Source organism: Canis lupus, chromosome 8 (assembly GCF_003254725.2).
Source record: "Canis lupus dingo isolate Sandy chromosome 8, ASM325472v2, whole genome shotgun sequence".
NCBI classification, from domain to species: Eukaryota; Metazoa; Chordata; class Mammalia; order Carnivora; family Canidae; genus Canis; species Canis lupus.
This window is the reverse complement of record NC_064250.1, coordinates 59,837,067-59,861,924: the sequence shown is the minus strand read 5'-3', so window position 1 is coordinate 59,861,924 and position 24,858 is coordinate 59,837,067. Positions and strand designations below refer to the sequence as shown.

General features: G+C 47.0%; 1 protein-coding gene across 2 annotated transcripts in view; it reads left to right on the top strand.

Annotated features, from left to right (window-relative positions):
• The window catches only part of PTPN21 (protein tyrosine phosphatase non-receptor type 21), an 80,327-nt gene extending 56,583 nt beyond the window's left edge, over positions 1-23,744 (top strand). For both annotated transcript variants that reach the window (XM_049113384.1, XM_025442438.3), the window contains 9 exons: positions 4,334-4,394; positions 5,235-5,319; positions 9,554-10,974; positions 15,436-15,573; positions 16,721-16,942; positions 19,996-20,124; positions 20,313-20,547; positions 20,932-21,092; positions 21,311-23,744. In XM_049113384.1, coding sequence (XP_048969341.1) covers positions 4,334-4,394; positions 5,235-5,319; positions 9,554-10,974; positions 15,436-15,573; positions 16,721-16,942; positions 19,996-20,124; positions 20,313-20,547; positions 20,932-21,092; positions 21,311-21,439 — 2,581 coding nt within the window. In that variant the 3' untranslated portion in view covers positions 21,440-23,744. The remainder of the gene's footprint in view (positions 1-4,333; positions 4,395-5,234; positions 5,320-9,553; positions 10,975-15,435; positions 15,574-16,720; positions 16,943-19,995; positions 20,125-20,312; positions 20,548-20,931; positions 21,093-21,310) is intronic.
• The last annotated feature ends 1,114 nt before the right edge of the window (positions 23,745-24,858 follow it).

The following is a 24,858-nucleotide window of genomic DNA, read 5'->3' as shown; positions in this document are numbered from 1 at the left end:
GGGCAGCGTCGCCTCCACCCTGGGTGCTGCCGGCAAGAGGTGCCAAAATAGATACCGTGTGTGGGAGTTACTGCCTCTGCTTCTAAGCTCTGCATCTTTGGATTCTGTGTTTAACACATTTAAGTTTTATTTTTGCCCCAGGCGACACAAGCCTGGACATGTTGGTGGAGTGTTCTGTCAGCAGCTCTTCTCTTTTCTGAATTTTGAATTTATAGTACTTTATCATGTTTTATTTTTAGAGAGCACACACAGGTGCACAGCTGGGTGAGAGGGAGAGGGAGAGAGAATCTTAAGCAGGCTCTACACTCAATGTGGAGCCCATCGAGGGGCTCGATTTCACGACCCTGAGGTCATGACCTGAGAAGAAATCAAGAGTTGGCTGCCCAAATAACTGAGCCACCCAGGTGCCCTTTGAATTTATGGTAATTTAAACGTTCAGTCCATTTGGACTAAATATAAACTTCAAAGGACCCAGTTTTGCCTAAACCTAGCCCTGACAACGGAGAGTAAGCAGAGGCAAAGTGAACCTCAAGGCTACAAAATAATGCCTCCAAATTCTGGACACTGATTTTAGGAATATTTTAAAGTACAGTTAAGGAGTGTTTGACAAAACAAAACACAGTGCCCAAGTGTACTGTCACACCTCGGACCACTAAGGAGGCCTCGATTAGGACCCATAGTGCTTTACCAATTGATACAGGTTTTTTGTTGTTGTTTTTTTAAGATTCTATTTATTTATTTGAGAAAGAGAGAGGTAGAGAAATAGAGCTAGAGCATGAGCAGGGGGGAGGGCAAGGGGAGAGGGAGAAGCAAGCTCCCTACTGACCAGGGAGCCCTAGGTGGGGCTCGATCACAGGACCCTGGGATCATGACTTGAGCCAAAGGCAAGCACTCAACCATTAAGACACCCAGGTGTCCCTGATAGATGTATTTTTGCAACCTAATAGAATTAACATCCATTTTGTTATTGTTGAATAACATGAATTCTGGCAGATGGAATGTTCTTTGGAAAGGAGACATTTATTCTTTAGCAACAACCTCTACATTTTGATGATGATGAAAGGAAATGATTACAGAAGCCATTTAATTAAAAAAAGTCAACTAGTAAAATAAATTGTCACCTGATGTTAAGTTCTTAAGCACTCAGTTTTTTTTTCTTTGTAATTTCTTTCATTGCTTTTGTGTTTAGATATATCTTCAGCCTATGATATATAATAGAAGTATTTGGTTATATTTTCTGTAAGTTCACTTATGATTTCATATTTAAATTTTTAATTTTTAAATCCATCTTCTAGTGTGCTTTCTTATGTGATATTGTCTGAGACTTGAACTTTTTATAAATGGTCCAATAACCTATCTTCTCTCTGGTGAGCTGGAATATCACCTTTATCACATACTGAGTTTTTATTTTGCAGGGGACCATTTTTCAGATTGCTCTTATGTTTCCTTATTCTAACACTGTTACTGAGTCCATATCAACCTTCATTCAAGCCCAATATTTGGTGATTTTTTTTTTTTAATCAGAAAGGATAAGCATTAGTTTTATTTTATCTCCAGTCTTCTCAAAAAATAAGCTAATTTTCAGGGCTTGAATATAGGTATTAGTTGTTAGAACGCTAAGGATCATGTTAATTTAGGAGACGTGATGCTTGATGTTATGGTAAGTTTGCTGATTAAATGGGTTGAGTGTTCACTTTGTGATTATGGATTTGCTAGTAAGTTGTCTTTAGAACACTATAACCAAATGTCACAAAATATTTTTGTAATTAGTATTGATGTGTTATATAAGCTCATGAGCCAGGAATAGCTGGTGAAAGGTTTTTTTTAAAAAGTGCTTTGAGGGGATCCCTGGGTGGCGCAGCGGTTTGGCGCCTGCCTTTGGCCCAGGGCGCGATCCTGGAGACCCGGGATCGAATCCCACATCGGGCTCCCGGTGCATGGAGCCTGCTTCTCCCTCTGCCTGTGTCTCTGCGCCTCTCTCTCTCTCTGTGACTATCATAAATAAATAAAAATTAAAAAAAAATTTATAAAAAGTGCTTTGAGGGATGCTGGCTGGCTCAGTTGGTAGAGCATGTGACTCTTGATCTTGGGGTCATGAGTTCATGCCCCACAGTAGGCATAGAACTTACTTTAAAAAAAAATTTAGGTGGAGGGGGGTTGCCTGGGTGGCTTTCTCAGTCGAGCACCTAATTCTTGATTTCGGCTCAGGTCATGATTTCAGGGTCCTGGGATTGAGTGGGGCTCTCCACTGGGCATGGGATTCTCTCTTTCTTTCTCCCTCTGCCCCTCCTCCCATTGCCCCTGCACGCATGCATGTGTGTATACACTGTTTCTCTCAAAAAGAAAAGGGGGAAAAGGGGGGGGGGATACACTTGGGGAAAATTATGTAAGTGTATAGGTTCTTAGATTTTATCTGTAATAAACTGCACAGAACAAAATATCCTGCCTCTGTTTAAACATGGTAAAATTATACATTAGCTGTATTGTCTTCTGTTCTGTTTGGGGAAAATTATGTAAGTGTATAGGTTCTTAGATTTTATCTGTAATAAACTGCACAGAACAAAATATCCTGCCTCTGTTTAAACATGGTAAAATTATACATTAGCTGTATTGTCTTCTGTTCTTTTCTGATATAATTATTTATTCAAAGTTGGAACTTTATGGGAAGTTTAAAATCTCAAATTATCTGGTAAATGCTAATCTGCACTTAATATTCTCATTGCTTTCTTTTATTTATTTATTTAAAGTCGGCTCCACACCCAGTGTGGAGCTCAGTGTGGCACTTGAACTCATGACCCTGAGATCAAAAAGAGACACTTAACCAACTGAGCCATCCTGGTGCCCGTTATTGCTTTCTAAAAAATACATTTAAAACCAGTCAGTGGGGGCAGCCCCGGTGGCACAGCGGTTTAGCGCCGCCTGCAGCCCGGGGTGTGATCCTGGAGACCTGGGATCGAGTCCCACGTCAGGCTCCCTGCATGGAGCCTGCTTCTCCCTCTGCCTGTGTCTCTGCCCCTCTCTCTCTCTCTCTCTCATGAATGAATAAATAAAATCTTAAATAAAAATAAATAAAATAAAATAAAACCAGTCAGGGAACGGGCAGCCCGGGTGGCTCAGTGGTTTAGCACTGCCTTTAGTCCAGGGCCTGATCCTGGAGACCTGGGATCAAGTCCCATGTCAGGCTTCCTGCATGGAGCCTGCTTCTCTCTCTCTCTCTCTCTCTCTCTCTCATATGAATAAATAAATAAATAAAATCTTAAAAAAAAAGACAAACCCCAATCGGGGAAAAGTTTCTTGCGAAGAAAGGTAAGTGGGTTTACCACTGGCGCCCACTGAACCAAATCTACTTTTTTGCTTTTTCTAACTTAGTTCCTTACAGGAAATCTAGATTCTTTTTTTTTTTTTAATATTTTATTTATTTATGAGAGACACACACAGAGACATGGGCAGAGGGAGAAGCAGGCTTCATGCAGGAAGCCTTGATGTGGGAATCGATCCCAGGATTGGGATTATGCCCTGAGCTGAAGGCAGACGCTTAACTGCTGAGCCACCCCGGCGTCCCAGAAATCAAGACTCTTAAGTTACCAAAGTTATAAACTTACTTCTTATGTTTGTAGTGTGTGATTAACAGGCTTTTAAGTAAAGGCCTTTCTCATTGCTTCAGACTTCTGGGCTGGCAGTTGATGGTCACCCCTCAGGACTGTTAATGGAGGTGGCAGGAGGCCCACAGGAAAGACATTTGCACTGAGTCTTGCTTCCCTGGGAAGTTTGTGGGTGATCAAGCCTTGCCGTTTTTTTCCCCTCTGCGTACATGCTTCTTCCAGAGGTTCCACATGGATGGACCAGGAAAAGACACACCTGCCCATCCTCGGGGTAGTCTGGGCAGATGTTGTTGCATGAAGAGGCTCAAACCCTGGAGTGTGTTCTGGACAGCCACAAAGGGTGGAGGTCCCAAGTGAGGAGAGAGAGACTCCCTTCCTTTCTTTTTTTTTTTTTTTAGTATATGTGCTGCTGAAGTGAGCACTTTTTTTTTTTTTTTTAAGATTTTCTTTCTTTATTCATGAGAGACACAGGGAGAAGCAGGCTCCTCACAGGGAGCCTGATGTGGGACTTGATCCCTGAACTCCAGGATCACACTCTGAGCCAAAGGCAGCTGCTCAACCGCTGAGCCACCCAGGTGTCCTGGGACTCCTTTCTTTAATTTATGACTAGATTAGTCTGTCATCTTTTTGCTTTAGCAGATTTATCATTTTACTTTCTTACTAATTTATTTTGGCAGAATTAGGAAAACTATGTGTATATGTATGTCTCAATGACATGTCTTATTTTACAGGCAAACTCAGACTGTCACAGTGAACCCACTCAGGAGGAGGTCGTCTTCAAGAGTGTCCCTGGTAAGAAAGAAGGAAAATCTGATTTATCTTTTCTTTTAGTGATGTCATCTTCCTTTTTTCTTTTTTAAGATTGATTGATTGATTGATTGATTTATTCATGAGAGACACAGAGAGAGGCAGAGACACAGGCAGAGGGAGAAGCAGGCTCCACGCAGGGAGCCTGATGCTGAACTTGATGAGGGACTCGATCCCAGGTCTCCAGGGTCACGTCCTGGGCCAAAGGAAGGCGTTAAACCACTGAGCCACCCAGGTGTCCCTGTCATCTTCCTTAATAAAAGAGGCTTTTGATAGTGTGAATTTTTAGTTTGGACCACAGAAGTGTGCTGGTATTTGGTTGTTTTTAACCAAAGAAATGGCCATTTTTCCATAGGCTGACCATAATATTTATGTAATATGTATTTTATTATAGATTTTTTTTAGATATTTAAATTGTAGGTCCAACCTACTATTAACATGTTTGACTGTTAATGAAGAGCAATCAGAAGTTTGTAGATATTTAAAATGCTAGATGATTTTGCTGATGAAGATTAAATACACTGCAAAGAGGTTTTTGTATTCATATGTTTACATAAGACTTCAGGAAACTTTGTCTTTTCTCACTCTTAACTTTCTGGACATAGCTTGTTTTCTTGTGTTTTCTGCTGTGTGGTATCAGTGCATAGGCCTGGCACTGTTCTGGGAGATGCTGATGAGTGTGGTAAGAGCTACAGGGTCTTCATGTTTATTTTCTATATAATATAGTTAACTTCCTTAGAAGGTTTTTAATGGACAGAGACTTGCTTTACATATATTACAGAGGCTGCAATGTGTTTTAACTGTTTCTTACTTTCTATTCCTTAGCCTAAGCCCCAGCCCTATGTGATGCCTCCCCCCCCCCAGCTGCATTATAACGGACATTATACAGAACCATACACTTCCTCCCAAGGTAAAGTACACTATTTCTGAGATGCTGTACGAAATTACTACAGTTTGAATATATCTATGAAGATCCTGGAGCCAGGATAGTTTTTGGCTGACATTACAGCCAAATTGTTTTCATGTGTATAGCCATCCTGGATTCATAGAAGCAGCTAACCATTAGATGCAATTTCATGGAGATGTGTGGTAATAATCTTCCAATATCAAATTTTGATGCTCACATGATCCCGAGTTCAGCCCATTGGAGCCCCTTTCAGCCGGCTCCTTTTTCCTGCTGACACGCCTCAACTGGCCTTTGTGTGCTTCCAACATATTCCAGGCTCTTTTGCCTGAGAGCTTCCCATTGTAAAGGTTTAAACATTTCATTTTTATTTATTTTTATTTTTCACTAGGTTAGTGTAGGGAGCTGTATTTCAGACAGTGCCTCCCAAGCTGAACCTCGATCTTTCATTCAGCAGACAGGTACTGTCTCCTCTATGTACAAGGCTCTAGAGGCCAAGGAGATTGATTTTATTTTATTATTATTTTTTAAAGATTTTATTTTTTATTTATTCATGAGAGACACAGAGAGAGAGGCAGACACACCGGCGGAAGGAGAAGCAGGCTCCCTGCAGGGAGCCTAATGTGGGACTCGATCCCAGGACCCTGGGATCATGCCCTGAGCCAAAGGCAAACACAGCCACTGAGCCACCCAGGGGTCCCGAAGCCGAGGAGATTTGATACAGAGAAGTAGTTCCACATCTTAAGAAGCTTAGAATCTAATAGTGGGGGACTTTAAGCACACAAATAGCTTAAACACAAAGACACCATGATTGTTTTGAGGAAAGAGAGCAAGCAATTACATGGAGAAAGACTCTCATCCTATTATGGAGACTGAGAAGGACTTTCTGGAAGGATTTGGGCAGCGATGGAGAGAGAGGCGGGCAGTCAATGGGGATTGCTGCCCCTGAGGGACAGTGAACAGCGTGGCCCAGAACGAGGAAGGGGCACTGGGAAGGGGGGTGCTTTGGTTGGACTCTTGAGTAAGGAATTGGGAGAAGTTGTGTGTGAAGGGACCAGAGGTGGGATATGATTATATGATGAGAATTTCCACTTGGTGAGGTGGGCGGTGGGGGCGCTGGGCCTCAGGGTGTGGGGGGCATCTCGGGGTGTTCTCTCCCTTCACTGCTGCTCCTTGTGCCATCCCTGTGTGCCTCTGCGCCCCCAGCCCCACCACCTCTGGGTGAAGGCTCTTCTCTGCGTTGTTAGTCTGCAAACATCCTGATACTTTTTCCTCACCTCTCCCTTCCAACTCAGGTTTGAGTTACTTTTCCCTCCCCTTTCCCACCTGCTGCTTCTGAGAGAAGTGCCTGTGTGGGTGGTTGCCCTTTACGCCTTCCTTCCGACTTGGACTTTGCTTTGCCACTGGGACTGTCCTATCAGGTCACTAGCGCCCCTCACATCCTCCTCGCCACCAAACCCAGCCTTCTTTCCCCTTGAGATCTCTCTTGTGGGCACCCTGGCTCTCCCTCCTGGGAAGCCCTGCCACTGTGGCCTCCTTCCCTCCATTTGCCTACCCCACGGCAGTCATGTCCCCATTTCAGATTTCAGCAGGTGTGACTGTCACATCTGTGTTTCCCACCTCTCCCCACTCCTGTGCCGCAGCCCCACAGCTCCATCTGCCTCAGAGGGGACTGTTTCAGGAGCCACTGCCTGCAGCCCTCAGCGGGGGCCCTGGCCTATGGAATTGGCCAGTACAACTTGCTGAAAATGAAAATGTTAGATTTGGGCTCGTCACTCTGCTCCACAAGCCCATCCCTTACCCCCTCATCCTTTGCGATGATGTCACTTTCCTGGTGACTTGGATTCCAAACTGCATGTAACTTTGCTTTTTTTTCTTTCTTTTCTTTCTTTCATTCCTTTCTTTTTCTTTTTCCTTTTTCTCCCTTCCTTCCTTTTTCTTTCTCTCTTTCTCTCTCTCTCTTCATCCCCCCACCCCCTCAGCACCCAGTCCATCATGCCTGCTCTTGCTTTCACCCCATACAGCATCTCTTCTGTCTCCCTGTCCTTCTCCTGGTTCAGTCCAGCCTCACCTGACAGGCAGTTGCTCCACCCGAGAGAACATCTTCCACCTTTGCCCTCCTCGGCCCACCTGACACATGGGTGCCAGGCTCTTTTCATCTCCCCGATGACCATTCCTTTGCCTGGTGTCCTATCCTCCACAGTGTTTCCCAACGCTCCTTTTCCAGTCTTTTTCTCACTGTTGTCTTCCTCATCCCAGCTACCCAACACTCCAGCAAACTAAGGATGCCCAACCAGAAGGGATCTCCCAGCCTTGCCCGTGCTGCCCTGTCACCCAGAATTCCCTGAGTCCTTTTATGAGGCCATCATGCACCCTCCTGCCCGCAGGCTCCCATCCCATCAGGGTGGGCTAGATTGTGCTATGGGAACGCCAGTGCAGTAAAGGTGACGTCTTGCTGAGGTTACGTGGCCATCCTGCCCCACAGGAGGGCTCTGCACTGTGGGTGCCTTCCTCAGGCCTTCTGGCTGGAGGAGCCTCTTCCACCGGGAGTGTTGGTCAGGATGGTGGCAGGGAGGCAGCATGGAAACTAACTGACAACCCTCTGTTCCCTTTCCCTTGACTGTTGCTAGTCATGTGACCATGCCTGACAGACACCCAGGGGTGAAGAGGGATAATCCTGTGCTCTCTGGCTGCTGCCAAAAGCTGGACATGCCCTCCCTGCCCCCACCTCCACACGCCACTTGCATGCTGCGTTCTCCGTGAGGTGGTTCTTGATTCTCCCCTCCCTGTCCCCCTCAACCCAGCCCAAGCTGCAAGAGAGCCTTCCCTCCTCCACTGTGGACCTGTCACACTTAGTCTCCTGGTGTAACATATCCTTCAGTTGTGATTGTTCTATACATCTTTCCCCTGTACTCACCTGGATTCCAGTCATTTCTTTTCCTCATCAATACTCAGCATCAGTACTCAGCATCAGTACTCACATGGGCTCACAGAGGGATGGTCACTTGTCAGTCTGTGACAAGTCTGGTGTAGGGAGGAGCCCACAGACAGGGAGGCCAGGAGGCCTGGGTATTATGCCTGCACAGACAGGCCAGAGTGAGGACCTGAGCTGTGGCGGCAGTGAGGAGGGGGATCTCCTGGGCCTCTAAGGTTGCCGAGCATTCCAGGTGTGGGAGATGTACAGGGACCAGAAGCGTGGGTGTCAGCTGGAAGGATACAGGGACGTGTCTGAGCCCTGTTTCTTCGTTGTGTGCCCCCTGAGTAACGTCCACACACTGGATGGTGACATACTCACTTTGATCATCACTCGTCACTTAAACCATTACATGGCTGTTGAATCCCAGAAGGAAAGCTCTTGAACGGCAACTGTCCTCTGAAGGACCTGACTTGAGCTGCTCTTTGAAGTGTCAGAAATCACCCTCAGTAGTGATGGTGTTTTGGGTACAGATTGGACAGAAGCAGCCTGCCTCCTTGCAGCCCCACCAGGCACTCATGCAGCCACCGTAGATTAGACAGTGCTCGTGATTCTGCTGCCTGTGGATCCCCATCTCATTGAAGTGTGGAGGCCAGAAGGGGTGGAGGGCTGGTGTGACTGGCTTCTGACCCCTGGTAAGGTATACAGCAACTGGTGACATTGTTGGGCCTGGAGAAGCAGAGCCTATGGCATTATTGTTCTTGTCTTCATTCTAGAAAAGCCTATGCAGAGAACTTAGAATTCCTCTTAAGGAGCTTGTTACAGATGGTTGATGCTTGAACCAGCTCAGCGTCAGCAGGTCCCACATCCCCCACCAGGGGGAGAGAGTGGTTAGTGGTCCAGTGTCTTGTTGAACAGTTACCTCTGCCTCCAGCCCACCCAGAGATCCAGAAAGTCTGTTTGATTTGTAGCAAAACAAATGTTTTTGGTTTTCAGAAAAAGTATTTTATAATCATTTGTACTCTTAATATTGGACAGATTGGGTTCATCTTTACTGGGGGCCAAATCCTGAAATACCACCCTCAGAGTAGGCGAGCCATCACCATTCTGTAGATAAGGATGCCGGGACTCCAGGAAATGAGACGCCCACAGTCGTTCAGAGAGTCTGGGCAAAGCCAGGTTATTTCTGCATGGAGTTTTGTAAGCAACACTGAAAATGTCATCAGCTTTCAGGGCCTATCTCAGTGTTTGCCCAGAGTCATGGGTCCGATTCATATATCTTAAAATCACATTTAAAAATACCTCTTAAATGTGTTTGTTTCCTAGACAACCTCTTTGCGACCAACCAGAATGGATACTATTGTCACTCTCTGACAAGTCTGGATCGAGCCCAGATTGACCTCAGTGGCCGGATCCGAAACGGCAGTGTATACAGTGCCCACAGTACCAACTCCCTCAACAACCCGCAGCCCTACCTGCAGCCCTCCCCAGTGTCCTCCAACCCAAGCATCACCGGGAGTGACGTCATGAGGCCCGACTACGTGCCCTCGCACCGGCACAGCGCGCTGGTCCCCCCGTCCTACCGCCCGACCCCGGATTACGAGACGGTGATGAAGCAGCTTAACAGGGGAATGGTGCACGCCGAGAGGCAGAGCCACTCGCTGCGAAACCTCAACATCGGCAACTCGTATGCCTACAGCAGGCCCGATGCGCTGGTCTACAGCCAGCCAGAGATTCGGGAGCACGCCCACCTCGCCTCCCCGCAGTCGGCCCACTACCCGTTCAGCCTCAACTACAGTTTCCACAGCCCGTCTCCCTACCCGCACCCCGCCGAGCGACGCCCGGTGGTGGGTGCTGTCAGTGTGCCCGAGCTGACCAACGTGCAGCTGCAGGCTCAGGACTACCCTGCGCCCAACATCATGCGGACACAGGTGTACCGCCCGCCGCCGCCCTACCCGCCCCCGCGGCCGGCCAACAGCACCCCGGACCTGTCCCGCCACCTGTACATAAGCAGCAGCAACCCCGACCTCATCACCAGGCGCGTGCACCACTCGGTGCAGACCTTCCAGGAGGCCAGCCTGCCGGTGGCGCACTCCCTGCAGGAGGTCAGCGAGCCGCTCACGGCCGCCCGGCGCGCGCACCTGCACAAGAGGAACAGCATCGAGGTGGCAGGGCTGGCGCACAGCCTCGAGGGCCTGCGGCTCAAGGAGCGCACCCTGTCCGCCTCGGCCGCCGACCCGCCGCCGCGGCCCGTCTCGGCAGGCTCCCAGCCCGGCGGCTTCCCCGAAAGGGCCGAGCGGGACCAGGCGGACGAGCGGGGAGGCCTGGCCTACGGCCACAAGAAGTCTCTGTCTGACGCCACCATGCTGATCCACAGCAGCGAGGACGAGGAGGACCTGGAGGAGGACGTGGCCTCACTGGCGGTGCCTCTTCCACAGGCCCGCGCGCCCCGAGGCCGCCACTCCCCGGAGCCACCCCCACCGCCTCCCCCCGGCCCCTCCCGTGGCCCCGGCGGCCCCACCCCTGCTGCCCTGGGCCAGGGTGCCCTGCCAGGCCGCGAGCCCGTGCCTCTGCTCAGGGAGGCCCACCGACCCCGCAGAGAGGGGCTGCTCACGCCCTCCATGTCCGAGTCCGACCTCACCACGTCGGGGCGCTACCGAGCCAGGAGGGACTCCCTGAAGCAGCGGCCGGTGTCGGATCTCCTCTCCGGAAAGAAGAACGTCGTGGAAGGCCTTCCGCCGCTAGGGGTAAGCCAGTGGCGCTGAGGGCGCCAGGTGCGCCGGGTGAGCCAGGTGAGCCAGGTGAAGCAGGTGAGCCGAGGGCGCCGAGTGTGCGCCTGTGCCCCGGCGGGCTGCACTCTGCGAGCTCTCCTCATCCCCCAGGCCTCACACCCACACAATTTCTGTCGTATTTGGAACACTGAGTCTGATCGTCTATGGAAATAAGGGGATCCGTTAGCATTCTAGTAGTTTTGCTGGAGATCATTAGTGAAAGTGAAGCTTGGGATGGAAGTGGAGGGCAGGAGGGAAGGGCCTGGCGCTGCCGTGTTAAGGAAAAGGAAGATAAGACGCAAGCCTGCTCTGTTAGTGACCTGTGAGAAACCCCGTGGGGTGATGCAGCAGGGCGGGGCTGCATGTCTGAGAAGCACCCCCCAACGCAGGTGTTGCTGGTGTCCGAGTGTGTGGGTGCAGCTTGAATTCACCTGGCCATGATCTCTGAGGGTCTCACAGTGATCTGGAGCTGGGAAAGTGGCACTTTGTCCGGACCAAACACCTGAGAACTCTCAAGTGTCTTTATTTTATTATTTTTTTTCCAAGTGTCTTTAGAAAAAAGATTCCTTGGAGAAAATGCAGCTCTTTGATTCTCACGGTAAAAGTAACCAAGAGTTACGACTTCCTATTTATTTGGGGCAAAATATAAAAGCATAACATCACCTCTAGCTGCCATTCCTGGGGCATTTTTACCATGTTCTGAGACGTGTCCAGCTTACAACAGGCCTATTGTTTCTTGGGAAGAGAAAACAGACTCTGAGATGTTAATGTAGCTTTTCCAAGGTCACACAGCTAGTGGGTGACTGAACTGGAATTTTAAACCCGTGTTTATCTCTGCACCCTACTCTATCATATTTTACACTGTTCTACACTGAGGTATATTGTATATAATGTTTTATTAAGTAGCTATTGCTTATCTCAGCCTTGCTGTTTTCTCTCTTTCCACCCAAATGTTTTGAGTCACAGGCATTGGCCAGGCATGTGTGCCTTTGTCATTTAAGTGCGGCTCCTCCAAGTCACCTTGCTGCGTTGCTCAGGCCTCTGGTTCCTTGCTGCCCGTGCCGCCGTGCCGGGAGCCCCGCACTCTAACCAAGCTAACACGCTTAATTAGCCGATCCAGTTCTCTCAGCGCCCTGGCAGGGAGGACTCCTCCCCCACCTGATAGTCTGCATACTCAGGCTTGAGGACCCATCACAAGCATAGTATCTTCATAAACTGGAAGAAAACTCACAAATTTTGCAGTGTGTAGAGGTAGACTGAGACCCCTTAAAATAGTGCTGGGGATTTAAAAAAAAGCCATGTTTGCTTTTGATGAATTTGGGGCTTGAACTTTTAAGTTTATTTTAAATTTTTCTTGGGATTATATTCTTCCCTACCTGAACAGTAAAGACCAGTGTGTCTCAGGTCGGGTGGAGTGGAAGGTATGGATCCTGATCAACTATTCGGGGTGGGGACAGGGTGTGGGTGTGTCTCTGAAAGGTAATTCTACCTCAGTCCCTGAGCCAGCTGGACAGGGTCCTTTTCATTTTTTTTATTTTTATTTTTATTTATGAATGATAGTCACACACAGAGAGAGAGAGACAGAGACAGAGACACAGGCAGAGGGAGAAGCAGGCTCCATGCACCAGGAGCCCGACGTGGGATTCGATCCCGGGTCTCCAGGATCGCACCCTGGGCCAAAGGCAGGCGCCAAACCGCTGCGCCACCCAGGGATCCCTTTTTCATAGTTCATAGTAGTTTCCCTAATCACATCAAGAACTGTCCATCTTTGTTTGTGTGTGTGTGTGTGTGTGTGTGTGTTTAGAGAAAGTGTGTGAGTGGGGGGCAGGGGGAGAGGGAGAGAGAGACTCTTAAGCTGGCTCTCTGCCCAACATATGGAGCTTGATGTGGGGCTCCATCTCACCCCCCTAAGGTCATGACCTGAGCTGAAATCCAGAGTCAGACGCTTAACCACCTGAGCCAACCAGGGGCCCCAGAACTATCCATCATTTTTATGCATGACCAAAATATTTTTCCCAAATGACATTTGTTTTGAGTATAGTCCACTATTCACACATATGGTCCCTGTACCTTTTGAAGGGGATGTAGCAAGATCCCCCAAATCTGAGGCTTTTGATGAGTTTGGTTCTCTAAAAGGACAGGTTTCGGGGATCCCTGGGTGGCTTAGCGGTTTAGCTCCTGGCTTCGGTCGAGGGTGTGATCCTGGAGTCCTGGGATTGAGTCCCACATCAGACTCCCTGCATGGAGCCTGCTTCTCCCTCTACCTATGTCTCTGCCTCTCTCTCTGTCTCTCTCTGTATCTCTCATGAATAAATAAATAAAAATCTTAAAAAAAAAAAAAAGACAGGTTTCCTCCCTCGTTGACTTTTAAGAGCCACAGTATTAGTACAATTTTGTGATTGGATTATGCTCTTGCTCCCTTTTTCAGCATAACATATTCTCCTTGCTTGAAGAACATGTATGGCAGCTGTGGCTCTGGGGAAAGGTATAGGACCTAAGAGTGGAAGAGCTTGGGTCTGAGGCTACACCCTCCCATTTATTAGTTCTCTGCCCCGTGGGCTGGACCCAGCAGCATCAGAACCTTCTCTCCCTCTGTAGCAGGGGACTGTCACCTCTGCCCTGCCTGCTGTGTTAAGTCCCACCTAAGGTTAGGCATGAAAAACACTTTGCAGATTCTATGATGGAACATAGATGACTCTAAAGAAAGGTTTTTATTGTTTTGACACTGGTTGCCATTTATAAAGAGGTGGCTCTGTGACCTTGGGCAAGCTGTTCCGCCTCTCTGACTCCTTTACTTATTTGTCACGTTTTCTTATTTGTGAGGGAAGCTGACCCCAGAGAGTTGTGGGCGAAGTGAGGTCGAAGTTAGCTTGTACGTGAGGTTGTCTCCTACTGACTTCCCAAGTACTGAAGAGCTCTACCCCCCACCTCGCTAAGCCCCTGGGCCTCCTCATAGTCCCATGGGGTTGCCGTGACCTTCACTCTTACGACCTTCACTGTTACTACAGACGGACTTAGTTTCCATACTCACATGTGAATTAAGGTTATGGGAGTTTAGTATTAAAAACAGTGAACCAAGTTGCAGACAAGCAGAAACACTTTAGAGTTCTCCACCCGTCTCCACCCCCCGGAACCTGATTGCTATCTGAAAAAGAGTGGGCTGGTGGGAGTGCTCCCACAGCCTGGTACAGATTTTGCTCCTGTGCTCGCTGGGTCCCGGGTGGTGGTTCTCACAGAAATCACAGCGGGGCAGCGCCCTGAACCCTTTGGGTCCACCATGCTCCAGGGCGGTGCTGCTTTTGACTGTGTGTGCCTTTCTTCACCCACTGGCTTTAGACCTTGGCCTTCCAGCCGGCATGGTAGGGCGGCCCTCCTGACCTCATTCTCAGGCGGGGGGCAGCTGGAGCCACCTTGTCCTGGCTGGCTAGAGCTGGCTTGAATTGTCAGGAATCTGGCGAGCCCCTTGATGTTCCCTTGGCAGCTTGAGTATTGGCATCGGGGAAACTGGCCAACGGGGCCAGTCAGGACCCTCCCTCCCAGAGCCCCCCACCAGTTGTTAAACAGCAGCAAACCAGGGTTTTCTGCCCAAGTCAGAATCGTGACAGTTTAGCCCGTGCAACAACCTCTCCACCTCCCCTGCCCGGACTGGTAGAGCTGGGGTGTAAAGCTCATTTCCTTTGTGAGACGTGAGAACACCCTGTCACAGCACTGTGGCAGTTGCCGTGGCCCCCCGAGGAGGTGTGGCATGTCTGAGGAGACTGCGCCTTCTTGGGCTCATCTGCCGAAGAGAGGAAGATCATTACCTATAGTCACGTTAGGAGATGCGCATCTCCAGGAGACAGATGCCCTGTCCTGTAGCCCATCTTCCTGGCGTCACCATGGAGATTTCAGTCCTCTTTGATTTTCCTAATTAAAAATGTGCCCGTTCTGAGAGGTGTCACCAATCCAACACAGGTCCCACCCGTCAGAACAGAGAGCAACCACAGAAAACACTTCATCTTTTCAGAATGACTTAAAAGAACTAGGTTATATATTTTTAAAATATCACAAAAGCCTATTGCAGTCACGTAACTTCGTGTAAAACCCATTTTTTGTGGATTGTCGCTGATTTTTGTGCGCGTGTCACGTGTTGAAATTTGGGAGTTCTATGGAGGAATGCTGCCTGCCTGGAGCCGCACCTTTCGTTACAACAGAGACTTGAATTGTATTTCAAAATCTTCTATCTGCAAGACTTATCAGGGCTTTGGCCTTGAAAGGAATGTCTTCTTCCCAATGTTTGCTAAACAAATGTGCGTGTGGAGCGTAATCTCTCCCGTGCCTGTGGGTGAAGGAGAACACTCCTTCCCTTTGTTTCAAGTCCTCAGTACCCTGAAATTGCCTTTCAAGGGGGTTGTATTCGTGTATATTTCATATATACATATATAAATATTTTTATAGGGAATGAAGAAGAGCCGGGTAGATGCTAAAAAAATTGGTCCTCTCAAGTTGGCTGCCCTAAATGGACTCTCCCTCTCTCGACTGCCTCTGCCAGATGAAGGAAAGGAAGTGCCCGCCAGAGCCACCAATGACGAGAGGGTATGTACGAGACATATGGATATACTGGTATGCTTTCTCTGGAACGATCCATAAAGGCCAAGTGCCTTCTTGAGATTTTAGTCACTTTGCTAATCTAATCATCGTAAATGAGTGTTAAGGCATTTTATAATTTGGACCTCAAAGTTGGGACAAATCTAATATGTTAGATAATTTTAGAGTAAATGTCGGTTCTGTTTGTTGGTTTCTGAATGTTCTTTACCTTCTTCCAGCCTTCTGCAGCAGTCTTGATTTTTTGATAGCTTTTCAGTTTAGAGGAATTCTACAAGTACACGTGAGTACACACAAGAAAGAGAACACTGATTGACTGCTTTCGTTGTACTGAAAATTCATCTCAGGAGTAAATAGTTCCCGAATTTTTCACGACTTTCTTGGTAACCAAGATATATTTGCTATGAGGTTATATTATATCAAAATTAGGCATGAAATAATGCTAAGTAAAAATTAATTTGCTTACAACTGGATCCTGGAGATAATTTCAGTATTAACTCTTTTTTTCAGTTTCTGTATATCATAGATCAGAAAACAAACAGAAGCCTTTGTTCATAGAGGTTGGAATTGATTCTCCTACGTACGCTAGGACTTACCGTTCTCCAGGAGAATTTTCTCTCTCTCCTAGGAGTCACAAAATTGACCATAGATTTAGAGAAAATTAATCCAACCAATTATTTTAGACCAGTTTTCACTTTTAAATAGAACTCTGCATTCTGCTTCTCACCAACAAGGTGCTTTCATTTGTTATTTTAACTCTTAGCGTTACAGCTTATTAAAAATTTAGCTGTGGTTTCACCTAGAGTTTTCACTACTAGATAATGCTAGACTTAAAGTGGGAAGACAAGGTTTCAGATATGCCATCAGAATGCAGTGTGGACGGGACCGCCTGGGTGGCTCAGCGGTTTAGCACCTGCCTTCAGCCCAGGGCATGATCCTGGAGACCTGGGATCGAGTCCCACGTCGGGCTCCCTGCATGGAGCCTGCTTCTCCCTCTGCCTGTGTCTCTGCCTATCTCTCTCTCTCTCTCTCTCTGTCTGTCTCTCATGAATAAATAAATAAAACCTTAAAAAAAAAAAGAGAGAATGCAGCGTGGATATAGGACGATACTGATCATCCCATACGTTCTGTTTTACAGTGTAAAATTCTGGAACAGCGGTTAGAACAGGGAATGGTATTCACAGAATATGAAAAAATTCTTAAAAAACGGCTGGTTGATGGGGAGTGCTCAACAGCACGACTCCCTGAAAATGCAGAAAGAAATCGATTCCAAGATGTCCTTCCCTATGATGACGCCAGAGTGGAGCTGGTCCCAACTAAAGAAAACAATACGGGCTACATCAACGCGTCACATATTAAGGTGAGAGGAGCGAGCAGGGCTACAACAGGCTGTGAAGTTGTGAGTTCAGCTACAGGAATGATGAGAACTGTATCCACGTCTATGTTCTAAAAACAGGCTAGTTGGAACCATTGGGACAAATTATGTTATTAAGCTGGGAAATCCATACACCTGGCCGGGTGGGAGGTGTTTTACCAATAGAGCCAAAGCCGCATTCGCCCTCCCACGTGCTAAGCCCTGTGCCCCCCACACTGCTGCCAGGAGTCAGGGAGCACTCTTTGGCCTGACCTGAGGACCTTAGGACTTCGTTCTTCTAAATCTAGAGATTTCTTTCTGGCCCATCGATTATCTCCAGAGTGGCAGAATGGCTAGTTTTTCGTGATCACATACCTGCATTGATTCTTATGTGGCAAAGATGTCTGGGTATTTTGGTTTTTGTTTTGAAATTATTTGTATATATAATGATATACTAATTATTAATATATTATTAACATATTACAATATATAATATGTTAATAATATATATAAGTATATATTTATATTTATAGAGCACACGTGAGAGAGAGCACACACAAACGTGCGTGAGCAGAGAAGAGCAGAGAGAGGATCTTTTCTTTTTTTCTTTTTTTTTAATATTTTTTATTTTTTATTTTTTTTGAGAGAGAGGATCTTGAGCAGGCTCCATGCTCAGCACAGAGCCTCGACTTGGGGATCAGCTTCACAACTCTGAGATCATGACCTGAGTCAGAACCAAGAGTCTGAGGCTTAATGTACTTAGCCTCCCAGGAGCCCTGTCTGGGTGTTTTTAATGGTGGTCACCAAACCTTTTCCGCGTGTCGTCTGTTCTCTTTGCATCATTCTTGTCATCACTAATTTTTTTTTTTTTAAGATTTTATTTATTCATTCATTTATTTATTTACTTACTTATTTAAATATGAGTGGGGGTGAGGGTAGAGGGAGAAGCAGGCTACTGGCTGAGCAGGGAGCCTGAGTTGAGGCTGGATCGGGACTCTGGGATTGTGACCTGAGCCGAAGGCAGCCGCTAAACTGAGCCACCCAGGTAGCCTTCCTGTGATCATGTTTTGTTTTGTTTTGTTTTTTTAAAGATTTTATTTATTGATTCATGAGACACAGAGAGAGAGGCAGAGACACAGGCAGAGGGAGAAGCAGGCTCCATGCCGGGAGCCTGACGTGGGACTCGATCCTGGGTCTCCAGGATCACACCCTGAGCTGAAGGCAGCGCTAAACCACTGAGCCATCCTGGCTGTCCTGGGATCATGTTTCAATATCGTTTTTGTTCTTTGTGGAAGCGGTGCCGCTTTTTCCCGAGGGGCAGTGTGATGCCATTGAACTGGGGTCATGTTACACCCATTAAAATGGGAAAAAGTGATGATTCCCACCTGGTAGGTGAGGGAAACCAGGGGCTCTCTCTTCTGCATCATTGTACATTTTGCATGTGCTGCTTGGAGATACAGTCCTTTTATTTTGAGAAGGAGAAGCTTCCTTGTTGGGAGTGAATGAGGAAGTATCCATGGTCAGGTATCTATCTTCTTGCCCACATCTTATTTCATTTGCAAGTGGTATCTGATGAGCGCAGTTTCACACTCGCTTTCAGAGACCTGGCAGTCTGCCTGTGGATGCCAGTACCCTTCATGGTCTTTGGGAATCTGCATGTGCTTTTTAATATGGGTATAGGGGCACCTGGCGGGGGCTCAGTTGTTGATCATGTCATGATCCTGGGGTCCTGGGATCGAGTCCCGCATCGGGCTCCTTCTGCCTGTGTCTCTGCCTCTCTCTGTGTCTCTCATGAGTAAATAAAATCTTAAAAAAAAAATAATTTGGGTATAATTTATTTAAAAACCAAGCATTTCTGTGGAATAACTCATCCAGCCTCTTGTGACTGGATGGGTGAGAACTGAATCAAGTTGTCCTGTGTGGGTATTGCAGAAGCTACCGAGGTCAGCTGAAGAGCATGGAAGATGGCCAAGCCTCAGAGCTCCTAGATCTGTTACCTGCCAGCATGGGGCTCCCTGTGCTTTCCTCTGAATAAAGCGCTGACACCTCCCCTGGGGTGGCCCCAGACCCCCACCCACACCCTGTTACTCACTGTGGTGCTGGTAGCACCGAGGGAGCCCCTCTCAGTGAGATTCCAGCCGGTGGCCCTGAATGAAAGTATGGGCAGAATAACCCAGGCACTGTGGTCACCAACATGGGGCGGGGGGGGGGGGGGGGCGGTGGGCTTTAACCCAATCTCCTGGCCGTAGATCCAGCAATGGCTCTGTTCCCTTAGACTGTCCTCAAGGGGATGCAGCCTCAGGTGGAAGCTTAGTGTCATTCTGGAGGGTGACCTTGACTTAGAAGTTCAGAGGGGAGACCACTTTCAGTAGGAGTATTTTTTTCTGCCCCAGAAATCTGGCATTTAACCTCGGTTTTGGCTGAATTGTTACTACTTTGCCTACTGTGTTTAGTACTTCATGAAGGGAAACTGTGTTTGAAATTTAGGATACTGTTATGGTGATACTGTTTTTCTAAGAAGAACCGTAACAGCAGCACTAACAACTGTGTATGGAAAACCTATTGATGTGCAAGCACCTTATACACTGACTAATTTAGTCCTGCCAACCACCCTATGAGGTACAGGACATTTTTATCTTACACATGTGAATAGAGAGAGAGGTTAAGCAAATTGCCCCAGGTCATGTAGATATGTGAATTTAGAGTCCATACATTTATAATCCGGTAGTAATAGGAATTGTATTAACAAGGAAAAAGAATAAGAGAAATCTTTATTCTGAATAACTCATTTTTTAGTACCACCATAAATGAATGTGCATACATGTATGCATATCTACATAAATACACATTGATTAATTTTTAAAGATTTATTTATTTAGAGAGAAAGAGGTTGAGAATCCTACGCAGACTCCCCACTGAGCTGCGTGCCCAGCATGGGGCTCAATCATACGACCCTAAGATTATGACCTGAGCTGAAATCTAGGGTCGGCTGCTTAATTAACTGAGCTACCTGGGCGCCCCACATATTAATTTCTTTAAAAAATCTTTTCTAATTTCAGGTCTCTGTCAGTGGAATTGAGTGGGATTATATTGCCACGCAGGGACCGTTACAGAATACCTGTCAGGATTTTTGGCAGATGGTGTGGGAACAGGGAGTGGCCATTATAGCAATGGTGACTGCAGAGGAGGTAAGGACTCATCTCTCTTCCTTGATTTGGTCAGCCTGAGAGGAGCAGTTAATGTTGGTCACGGGGAGTCCTGGCCTTGAAGGAAGAAGGCAGAGTGGGGTTGCAGTTCTGTGCTGCAGACACACTGCGTGATGGGGCCCCCGTGGCTGGATGCAGTGCTGCGTCCTGACCGTGCCTGCCTTTAACAGGAGGGTGGAAGGGAGAAGAGCTTCAGGTATTGGCCACGACTTGGTTCCCGTCACAACACCGTCACCTATGGGAGGTTTAAGATCACAACCCGGTTCCGCACGGACTCTGGCTGCTACGCCACCACAGGCCTGAAGATGAAGCACCTGCTCACGGGGCAGGAGAGGACAGTGTGGCATCTCCAGTACACAGACTGGCCTGAGCATGGCTGTCCAGAGGACCTCAAGGGATTTTTATGTAAGTATCTTCGTTCCCAGCACAATCTCTGCTTAAAGCATCCACATGGAGGAAGACTTAGGCTTTAGAGATATTTCCTTTATGTTATCTCACAGAAGCTTCGGGCTTGCTTTAAAATAAGGGCGTTAAGTGTTTAGAGGAGAGTGCTGGAACTGACTCCTAGAGACTGTCTCCTCCATTTCATTTTGTAGAGGGGCAGTTGGAAGTCGGGGCAGAGGCAGTGACTCGCCCACAGTCACACTGTCAGTGAGAGGTGGGAGGTGGTTAATTGGCACCCTACGCTCTCTATCTGGAGTCCTCCCCATCAGTGATGGTAATCTGGAAACTGTCAATTTGATGGGCCTTAATGCCTGTGTATTTTCCTGTTTCATTGATACTTCACAGCATACCTTGAAGAGATCCAGTCTGTTCGACGCCATACGAATAGTACCAGTGAGCCAAGAAGCCCCAACCCTCCGTTGCTGGTCCATTGCAGTGCTGGTGTGGGAAGGACTGGCGTCGTCATCTTGTCAGAGGTCATGATCGCCTGTCTGGAACACAATGAGGTAGCTATGTCCTTTCGTCAGGGCGGAGGAGTGGGCGGGCCCAGGGCTGGGGCACAAAGGACCTAGAGGCCTACCAGTTTTTTCTAAACAAGTTCCCCGGAGGCTTCTTCTAGAAGACGCTGAGGGAGAAAGTGTCCATTTCTTGACCAGATTACTGCCCGTACTCCTCCCCTCTCCGTGGGGGTCAGCACCCCCCTCATCGCTGTCTCTCCCTCCAGGTGCTGGACATCCCAAGGGTGCTTGACATGCTGAGGCAACAGAGGATGATGATGGTGCAGACCCTCTGCCAGTACACATTCGTGTACCGAGTCCTCATTCAGTTCCTGAAAAGCTCCAGGCTCATCTGAACTCCCACAGCTTGTTATGGGGACCCAATCTTGTGAAGCGTTTACAGCTGAAAACAAGTGCTCGCCTAACTCGTCCTTCCTCACCGATACCCGAGAGGCAGCGCGCTGCCTGGGCCTGAAGGACGGCCCCATGAAGGCAGCGTGTGGAGGGGGCCAGGCCGGGCGTCTGAGCCTGGGAAAGATGCTGAGGAGAAGGACTTGGTCCCGAGGGCCCAGCCCCACTCCCATCTGTCCGACTTGCAGCACTTGCACACTTTGTGGAGGTTGTTTTCTAGACAATTCTCTGTGGTACTGAAGCTGTGCCGGGCAACTCTGGCAATCAGTGAGGCGCATAGATTTCTATCTTTGTTAATGGAATTTTATTTTATAACTAAAGTATTTGGGGTTTTCTTGTTGAGAAACTGAACTTTTCTGCGGGGATGGTCCACAGGTGTGATTGGTTCCTCTAGAAGTTTGTATTTAAAACCGTTACTATCTCTTGTTATTTTTTAAATAAAACCTTAACAGTTTAGCTACCAAACCTAAAACTACAAGAAGAATCTAAAAGTGTTATTTTGAAACAGAAGGCATTTTTATATTAAGAAAATTTTTTATCCTGAAATACTCTATATTTGTACCTTCTATATTTTCCAAACAAGAGTTCAACTCATTAAGGTACTGAAATAAATCATTTACTGTAAGAGAAAGTTGGGAACGAAGGCACATTGTCGAAAATGTAAGACAATAATCAGATTCACTCCTTTTTTCAGTATTATTTGTAAACCTAAGCGAGTTTGATTTTATTGGTTGAAAATGAAGTGAAAACCAATTGCATAGGTGGTTTTAAGCACTTTGTTGTTAAAGACAAATCTGAGTTTTGATGTATGTATTGCTTGATAGATGAAACAGTAACAGCGAATTTTGTTCAGAAGAAGTGCTCTGGAAGAGATAAGGAGTAAGCAAGCGTATGTCGGATGTCAGGGCAAGAGGAAGTGTAGCGGAAATGCGCGAGGGCCAGTGTGCGATGCCTGTGACAGAAGTACAGTATTAACCACACTCCGAGAGGCTGGGGTGGTGGCTGAGCCCCCACCTGGTAGGTCCCCCCCCCGGAGTTCAAGGGCCGTCACTGTCTGCGACTCACTCTTTCCTTGGAGTTCTTGTACCTAAACTGTCCTTTTTAAATTAAGTCAGGTTTATAGTCTCGTTAAAAGGAGCCTTGAAGAGGCTTTATTTTCTTCTGATTGAAAGAAGGGAAGAGTTGGTAATAGTTTCACCTCATTTCCCAAAACTTCAGCCCCAACTTGTGAGGCCACCAGAGATTGCTGTGCTTTTTGAGAGATGCTGGGGTTTTAGTGCTCGAAGCCCCTACCTTCACCCCGGAGGTCAGTGGGTCAGTGTCAGCTTCTGGGTTCCTCCCCCGGCCCCCCCAGCCCTGTCGCATCCCAATGGCAGAACCCAGCTGAGTTGGGGGGGGGGGGTGTTGCCTTCGGTGCCGGCTAGAAAGGCCTTGCTAAGAGGCCCTCACGGAGGGACTAACGGTCCAGTAACGCTGAGGCGCCATCTTGTTTTTCCTTCTGAGGCTGCTTCTCTGAAATGCGGAGCTTCCAGGGCTCTTCCCCTCATTTCAATATCCTAGGGATGGTTCTGAGTCCCACGTTCGCTCCTATAGCAGTTTAACCCACTGCGGTAACCACTGAGTGTGTGTTTCAGCTGTGAGGCAGGGCTTGCTGCCTACAGGGTCTGCGTATCTCCGGGGTGCCCCGAAACCAACCCCCTGAGGAGAACTCAGAAGATACTAATGACAGTGAGTAGTGGAAGTGGGCACATTGCTCACTTAGGGACAAAATGTTCATTTTAAACCTGAAATTGTTTTAAGACGTCCTGTGTAAGCAACAGTAGACCCAAGTGCAAATACTGAGAGAGGGCTCCCAAAAGAATGGAATAAGAGTTTTATGGTCGTGTTTCCCATCTCCACACATCATGTAAAGGACAGGAATGTTGCTTCTTTTTCTCCTGTGGTATGTTTTTTTAAAAATGCTTTTCTGCAGGTTTAAACATTTTCAAGTGTCCCATTGATAAGAACATACTGTAATGTAAAACAAAGACCTAAAGAGTAATATATGGTATATTTGTGTTCGGTTGTAATAATTATAAGTAAATTACTTCTGAGGGCTAAATTACACTGTTTTAAAGGTCACTCTTAAAATGTCGCATGTTTGACTAGCTTCTAAGACTCATGTAATTTCTTATCCCTTTTGAATATTTAAACTTTTTTTCAGTTAGTATGATATGAAAGTATTTCTGAATAAAAATCGGCATTACTGGACTTTGAAGTAATGTGATTTTCAGGAGCAAACTACAACACTGAGGCTCCGTCGGTTTACCACATCTGATGTCGTCTGCCAAACTTACACAATGTCAGTGTCTTTTAGTTCCTCGAGATTCTAAATTTCAGAGCAAAATGACCTAATGTACATTTTCACAAAAAGTAGGTTATAAACCAGTGTTTTCCAGCGGGTTGATTTTGGCATCTCTGGCATCAGTCTTCCTCATTGGTGGGGTCTTTTGATGAAATATTCTAGCTGAGAGTTTTAAGCACAGAAAGTGTTCATTTGGAATGTAAATTTCAGTGATGATTAACTACTTTCCTCTGGAACACCCACTATGAAGTATTCTGAAAACTCCAGTATTTAGCCTTTAAAACCCTTTGGCAGAATTGAAACAGAAGGTGGATGGACCTGTGCTTCCAGAAGCTTCCAGAAAGAGCAAGGTCTGGGCAGGAACACAGAGGAGGGTGTCAGGGTGTAGGACCAACTTTTTGTGAAGCTTCTGTTAGCAGAAACAAATAGCTCCTTCAGGTGAGTTGATTACGTTAATATTCACAACATTAAGAAAACATTGTATATATTATAGATACAATATAAAACGTGTCTTAAAGTATACAGCTGGACATCAGCTGCCCCTTAGAACGGGTTTGAGATTTTCATGAACAAATGGAAACAAAGGTTACTGTTTATTGTAAATCGTTTTTAAATCACTTTTTTAAAGTTTTAATTTATTTATTCATTTTAAGCAATCTCTGCCCCCCAACATAGGGCTCGGACTCATGACTCCTGAGATCAAGAGTTACATGCTCCTCTGACTGAGCCAGTCAGATGCCCCCAAACCAGACTTTTTGAAGGAATTCTTTAGGATATAAATTTAGGGAACTTGTTTCCCATCAAGATTTCATCTAGAACAAGCCAAAACTATCTTTTTCCAGCTTAAAGTTTATTAGAAAAAAATCAATTAGAGGGGGCTTTTTTTTTTTTTTTTTTTTAAGATTTATTTATTCATGATAGAGAAAGAGAGGCAGAGACACAGGAGGAGGGAGAAGCAGGCTCCATGCTGCCGGGAGCCCGACGTGGGGCTCGATCCCAGGACTCCAGGATCGCACCCTG